The 7,965-nt window shown below is 36.6% G+C and overlaps 1 protein-coding gene across 1 annotated transcript in view; it reads right to left on the minus strand.

Moving 5' to 3' along the window:
• The window catches only part of MALRD1 (MAM and LDL receptor class A domain containing 1), a 964,362-nt gene that overhangs the window by 753,042 nt on the left and 203,355 nt on the right, over window positions 1-7,965 (minus strand). The window contains 1 exon segment of the mRNA XM_012556720.1: window positions 5,686-5,720. Coding sequence (XP_012412174.1) covers window positions 5,686-5,720 — 35 coding nt within the window.

Below are 7,965 nucleotides of genomic sequence, written 5' to 3' on the forward strand. Positions count from 1 at the left end.
GCGTGAAATAAGTCAATCACAAAAAGACAAATATTTCAGGAGACCGCTTTTATAAAGTAACAACAAAAGGTTTACACAAAGAAGAAGAAGAAAAAAAAAAAACTCTTTGATGGTTACCAGGAATGGGAGGGGGCGGGAGGGAAAATTATCATAGAGATAGTAGACATGAGTTAATATTGGTGAAGGGAAAGGCAATACACAATATGGAAGTAGTCAGCACAACATGACCAACGCAAGAGAGGACACAGAGAGGAACACAGGAATAAAGGACAACTATGGCAACTACTACAGAACCCTGGTGGCACAGTGGTTAAGAGCTATGGCTACTAACCAAAAGGTAGGCAGTTCAAATCTACCAGTCACTCCTTGGAAACTCTATGGGACAGTTCTACTCTGTCCTATAGGGTCATTATGAGTCAGAATCAATTCGATGGCAACAGGTTTGGGTTTTTTCTTTTTTTTATGGTAACTACTATAGCACAAACAATCCTGCAACAATGGAATCAACAAACAATAATCTATGAATTCATACATAGATAGACATGCCAAGAGGTGAGGGAGGGGGTAAGGGAACACATCCACCAGCAGTACAGATACATGACTGTAGGTGCTCCTCATATATTGATATAGACAATAGAGAACACAAGTGGCACAGTTGGGGAAACCTCTTAGACACAACTAAACACCTCACAGGATGAGGTTCCCAGGCTCGAAGGCAAAGGGTCATAGACTCGGGGGACATCTACGTCAACTGGGACAAGGTAGTTCTTAAAGACAATGTTTTACATCCTACTTTGGTGAGTAGCATCTGAGGTCTTAACAGCTTGCGAGTGGTCATCTAAGATAAAATCATTGGTCTCTTTTATTGCTGTTGTCGTTAGGTGCTATTGAGTTGGTTCCAACTTGCAGTGACTCTATGTACAACAGAACAAAACACTGTCTGGTCCTGTGCCATCCTCACAGTCATTATCTTGAGCTCACTGTTGCAGCCACTGTGTCAATCCATCTTGTTGAGGGTCTTCCTCTTTTTTGCTGACCCTCTACTTTTAGCAAGCATGATGTCCTTCTCCAGGAACTGGTCTGTCATGGATTGAATTGTGTCCCCCAAAAAATGTGTGTATCAATTTGGCTAGGCCATGATTCCCAGTGTTGTGTGGTTGTCCTCCATTTTGTGATTGTGATTTTACATTAATGAGGATTAGGGTGGGATTGTAACACCACCCTAACCCAGGTCACATTCCTGATCCAATGTAAAGGGAGTTTCCCTGTAGTGTGGCCTGCACCACCTTTTCTCTCTTGTAATAGATAAAAAGAAAGGGAAGAAAGTGGAGAGTAGGGGACCTCATACCACCAAGAAAGAAGCACCAGGAGCAGAGCACATCCTTTGGACCCGAGGTTCCTGCGCAGAGAAGCTCCTAGTCCAGGAGGACCTTCCTCCAGAGTCAACAGAGAGAGAAAGCCTTCCCCTGAAGCTAACGCCCTGAATTTGGACTTCTAGCCTACTAGACTGTGAGAGAATGAACTTCTCTTTGTTAAAGCCATCCAGTTGTGGTATTTCTTTTAGAGCAGCACTAGATGGGTAAGACATGGTCCCTCCTGATAGCATGTCCAAAGTATGTGAGATGTAGTCTTACCATCCTTGCTTTTAAGGAGCATTCTGGCTGTACTTCTTCCAAGACAGATTTGTTTGTTCTTCTGGCAGTCCATGGTACATTCAATATTCTTCACCAATACCATAATTCAAAGGCATCAATTCTTCTCTGGTCTTTGTTATTCATTGTCCAGCTTTTGCATGCATATGAGGCAGTTGAAAACACCATGGCTTGGGTCAGGCACATCTTAGTCTTCAGGGTGACATCTTTACTTTTTAATACTTTAAAGAGGTCTTTTGCAGCAGAATTGTCCAATGCAATGTTTCTTTTGATTTCTTGACTGCTGCTTCCATGGGTGTTGATTGTGGATCCAAGTAAAATGAAATGTTTGACAACTTCAATCTTTTCTTCATTTATCATGATGTTGCTTATTGGTCCAGTTGTGAGTATTTTTGTTCTTTACGTTGAGGCGTAATCCATACTGAAGGCTATAGTCTTTGGTCTTCATCAGCAAGTGCTTCAAGTTCTCTTCACTTTCAGCAAGCAAGGTTGTGTCATCTGCATATCACAGGTTGTTAATGAGACTTCCTCCAATCCTGATGCCCTGTTCTTCTTCATATAGTCCAGCTTCTCAGATTATTTGCTCAGCAAACAGATTGAATAAGTATGGTAAAATGATACAACCCTGACACACAACTTCATAACTTTAAACCACAGTATCCCCTTGTTCTGTTCAAACAACTGCCTCTTGATCTATGTACAGGTTCCTCATGAGCACAATTAAGTGTTCTGGAATTCCTGTTCTTTGCAATGTTATCTATAATTTGTTATGATCCACACAGTCGAATGCCTTTGCATAGTCAATAAAACACAGGTAAACATCTTTCTGGTATTCTCTTCTTTCAGCCAGGATCCATCTGACATCAGCAATGATATCCCTCAGTCTCTTTTAGTCTGGAGCAAAGGAGAGGGAAAAATACTAAATACCCAAGGGAGCAATTAGTCCAAAGGACTAATGTACCACATGAATCACAGCCTACATGGCCCTGAGACCAGAAGAACTAGATGGTGTCCGGCCACCACTACTGACCACTCTGACTGGGATTACAATAGAGGGTACCGGACAGAGTGGGAGAAAAATGTAAAACAAACCATCAAATTCACAAAAAAGGCCAGACTTACTGGTCTGAGAGAGACTGGAGGAATGCCCGAGACTAGAGCCCCCGGACACCCTTCTGTCTCAGACTTGAAGCCATATACTGAAGTTCACCTTTCAGCCAAAGATTAGACAGGCCTATAAGACAAACAATAACACATGTGAGGGACGTGCTTCTTAGATCAATCAAGTATATGAGATAACATGGGCAACTTCTGCCCAGGAACAAAGATGAGAAGGTGGGAGGGGACAGGAAAACTGGCCAAATAGACATGGCAAACCCAGGGTGGAAAGGGAAAGGGGAAAATTGCTGACAGAATGTGGGATTGCAGCCAATGTCATGAAACAATTTGCATATAAATTTTTGAATGAGAAACTAATTTGCTATGTAAACCCTCACCTAAATCACAATAAAAATTAAAAATATATATATTTGGAACAATTTCTCCCTTCTTCCTTACTTCTCTCTCTCTCTCTCCTTCCTCACTTTGTTAAAACATGGATTTTACAAATATTTGGATATAACTGTAGGTACATATTAATTTTTATAGTTTTCCTGTATATTTTCAATGCTTAGTGACTCATAGTAATATTCAATTGCCATTTTGGAAGGTCAAACATGTTTTATGTCATTTAGCACTATAAAAATGATAACAAGTCTGTCAAGATTTAAATAATGCCCTTATTAAGGAAGTAGACTTGTTTTCTGGCCCACACCCTTGGATCCTTCTTTAAGTTATCTCTGTTTAGCCTTCCTGCTCCCCTTTTCTACTCACAGCCTCTTCACGCAGGAAACCAAGCTCATTACTTTGCATCAGCATCTGATGAAGAGTTAACATAATAAGCCCTGGTTATATTCTGAATTCAATTAAAGAAGATAGCCTATGAGAAGCTTAAAATTATGAAACAAGATTTAGCATGCTGTTTAGTAAGCAACAAATCTGAGTGTTACCTACACAGGATTCTTATCAGCAGACTTCATCCAAAACCCTTCAATGCAAATTCTAGCAATCTATACACACTTGGAAGAAAAATTTTATATTAAGCCGCATACACAATTTATACTTTTAGCATTTCTGTATATAATTTCAGAGAAAGTGGGATCACTTTAACATTTTAAAATATGGTCCTGTTTTATTTGTAATTTCAGAAACATTTTACCTAGGAGTGCTGAAAAATGATATACTATTTAGCATTTAAAGGTACATCCCACAAACAAAAAAATGAAGTCATGGTTAAGAATAAGATTTGTTTTTTAATTATCCCATCCCTTTTACCACAAAATCCACTGGAAAAAATTATTACTAAAGGATGTTACCAGAGCACAATGGAATTCTTGCATATTGAATCCAAAGTTTCTGTGGAACCTCTTCTCTGAAGGCCCACTTCCCCTCCCAACTCTACCCCATATATAAGTATACACTTCAGCGAAAGTACTCGTGTTAGGAAGAAGTGAGCTCAACATTGTCAGTCCTGTCTTTTCTGGTGCCAAAAAATTAATAAGTCGGATTCAGCTGGGATTTCGCCAACACATATCAGTGACTGCCGCTGAGACTAAATCCATGTCAGATGCTAACCAAAGGTTAGCAATTCAAACCCACCCAGTGGTGCAATGAAAAAAAAAAGGCCTGGTGATTTCCTCCCATAAAGATTACAGCCAAGAAAACCCTGTGGAGAAGTTCCACTCTGTAACACATGGGATCATCATGAGTCAGAATCGTCTTGACAGCAACTAAAAATAACAATGAGGGAAAAGTAAAAGGGAGATGGATTTCAACTTAATGTAAGGAAACATTTTCTGTCAGTGCCTCCAGAAGTAGACTGGAAAACCTTGTGAAGTACTTTAAGTTCTCAACGCTGGAGGTACTAGAATATATTTGGTCAAATACTTGGTGAGAAAGATCTGAGCTACATTTAACATTAAGTCAAACCGTTATACTCTATGACTCTGACATAAAATATGTTGAATCACCAATAAAGGCAGCTAAAAACATGAGATAATGGAAAGTTGCATCAAAAAGTTGTTTTTCATTATGTACCTAGACCCTCATTTAAGTGTAAGTAAAAATGTAACACATGGGTGAGATCAGATGTGTTAAAGAATCTCATTGCGTTTTCGTTAGAAATTTCCTTTCAATATGTAAGTAGTGTGCTCAGTATTACAAGAATTGAAACTTCTTTAGAAATTATATTTTGAAACTTTCATCAAAATAGTTGTGATAAAGTGTTCCTTCTCTACCACTTTCATTCAACAGGCTTTACAATTGAGTGCAGCACAAATATCTTTCCTTGTTGACATATGAGTCCCCCAGCTCCCCCCACATAGGGTTATTCTATAGCAAGTTTGTTGCTCTATTGATTTTTTTATGGAAATCTCATATTGGTGGAATAGAAACAGGAGAAAGAAGCATGTCTCCTATCCAAAAAGCATGCTGGAAAAAAATAATTTGCTGTGAGTTCTAGGAAACTCTAAATAGGTTTTAAAAATGAAGAACACCTTCGTGAAAGCATTAGTTATAACCAGCTTAGAAAAAGCAATGAGAATTCTCCAGAAAGAGGGAGGGAAATCAAACTAATTGATCAGATGTTGGAATGTTGACTCATGAAGCATTCAATGGTGTGTCTTAAAAGGGCCAGTTTCCATTTAGATATCTGGTACGTACAAATAGTAAAATTTATGCCTTATATTCTCCATGATTTTTAAATTTTGCTATTGCTTTGGCTCTATGTAAGGAAAAATACAAATTGTCTATTTGTTTTTATATCACAATCTGCAACTTGTAAATCCTCTATGGGAAACTTTTAAATCTATGGGACTATCAGATTATACTTTTTGGCAATTAAAGATAAAAGTGTTATTTACTGTTTTCCACCACCTGCAGTTGTGTTCTTCCTGATAATAACATTAGTGCACTTCATATTGTTATATTTTACAACAAAAAGTCATTAAGAAGACTATTTTCAAAGAGTATCTCACCTGAAAATTAGTGTGCATGAAGCAGGTACATGGACAATAAATAAGCAAAATGATGTCTACCTGAGTACTAAGATATATAATTATATCTGTAGAAATATTATTTCACTAAGCTATTAGACCAAATTATTTTTCAATACATTTAGATTTTGTTTGTATGTAATGTATTTTAATTTTTATTCACATACTATATAAAATGACTGCTGTATTTTCCTATTTTTCTTTTAAAATAAACAGATCAATTAGGATTTCAAAAAATAATTCAAATAATAGATCCAAATAAAAAATCACAAATTATCTTATCATGAGTTAATGCTTACAATACTTACCTTATAAACAAGGAGCTTTTCCAATCTTATGGCCTTGTTATTTTAAAAATAAAAACTCAAAGAGATGTATATACCCCGTAAAAATAATGTTCATCTATTATACTCCTTAATTTATTAGTCAGGAGATCTCATTTACAAACTAAAAAACCAAAACCAAACTTGTCGCCATTAACCTGATTCTGATTCATGGCAACCCCATGTGTTACAGGGTAAAAGTGCTCCATAGGGTTTTCTTGGCTGTAATCTTTACAGAAACAGATTGCCAGGCCTTTCTTCTGTGGCATCACTGGGTAGGTTCGAACTGCCAAACTTTAGATTAGTAGCTGAGGGCAAACTATTTGCACTAGGGATCTCACTTACAAAACTAGACTGGACATAAAGAAGGGTAAGGGAAAACTGTCTAGTTTCTAAAATTTTAATGCTGCCACATCAAGGGCAATCTAGGATAATAAGTACTATAGTCTGCATTGGACCTATCGCTTTGGTGATATAGTAGCAGTATTCTGGAAAAAATGGAACATCTGATTGTCACACCTGATTGCATACCATAATATGAGTAAATAGAACCACAGGTCTTCAGGCACCATCTCATCCTCAGATCCAGACTTACAAGATTACATCATCTGAAATGGAAAATATCTAAGAAAACTTCCCTTTGGAAAAGGCAACATTATGTTTAGATGACTCGTATTCCCATGTACAGATCATTTCTATGCAATATTTTATACATTTTTACTATAATCAATATACCATTTAAATAATTGTCGCTATAAATGATTAGCACTGCAACAACAGAACACATTCCAAAAAGTATTGGGGTCTTTAGAAGTTACAATGTTTAAATGTCATTATTCTCCTTCATAAGGCTTTTGCATCATAACTTTTTCTGCATCATGGAAAGCTGGAAATGCCCTCTAAATATATTTAGAAAAAATGTATGGGAAAATAAGAACAATTTTACAAGGTTCATATATTTTTAAAATTACCCTTAATAATAAACCATTTTCCATGGGATATCAAGGAACACATTTTTCAGACCACCAGGATAGCATTTGAGCAATCCAAATGATTAGATTATTAAATTTTGACTAAACCTAGAGTCTAGTCTTTTTTCTTAAATACCTGTATGACATTAGAGGAGTCAGAATTCCTGGACCTTGATTTCTTTATCTGCATAATGAATGGACTGGGCTAAATAATCCCTTTCTGCTTGAAAATTCTCTAATTCTATTACCGAGCCTCCACCCAAAGTAGATCTCCAGTACCAACTAATGATACAAGTGAAAACTATGTCTTGACCATATCTTGTTAAATTAACTGTGTAAATATTAACATCAACAGCCAAAGGGATCTTGGAGCACTGCAGAAGTAACTCAGAAACATAACAATTTTCACATATCTAAAGAAGATGTAGAAAATTTACATGATCACAGAAGCCTGTTCACAGAAAAAGAGAAAGGGATCGATTTGACCAACCAGGCTCTAACCATGCTTACTACTTTAATCTAAATCTAGAATGATATTCATCTGTCAATGGACATGAAGGATTTTTAGGTGTAACACATCTTGACTTGATATAAAAATATATACAACAGTAAACTAAAACATAGTAAATCAAAAAATTGATCAATTATTGAAACTGAAATAAGAATTCTAAATTATTGAAGCCTCTTATATATGTAAGCCAATCATTGTTCAAATGATCTGATATACTAGCTCCATGGTGTCAAATTATTAAGAAACTACTACAAGAAGACAATAAAGAAACCAAAATTAAGTACAAACAACAGTGGACTGAAAACTATCGCTGGCTTTTCACTTACAAAATATCAGTTCAATCACATATTCATTCAAGAAACATTTACTGCACATCTTCTAAATACCAGGTGCTATGTTATATGCTACAGCCCTGGC

Source organism: Trichechus manatus, unplaced genomic scaffold, assembly GCF_000243295.1.
Source record: "Trichechus manatus latirostris isolate Lorelei unplaced genomic scaffold, TriManLat1.0 scaffold00075, whole genome shotgun sequence".
In the NCBI taxonomy this organism is placed as follows: Eukaryota; Metazoa; Chordata; class Mammalia; order Sirenia; family Trichechidae; genus Trichechus; species Trichechus manatus.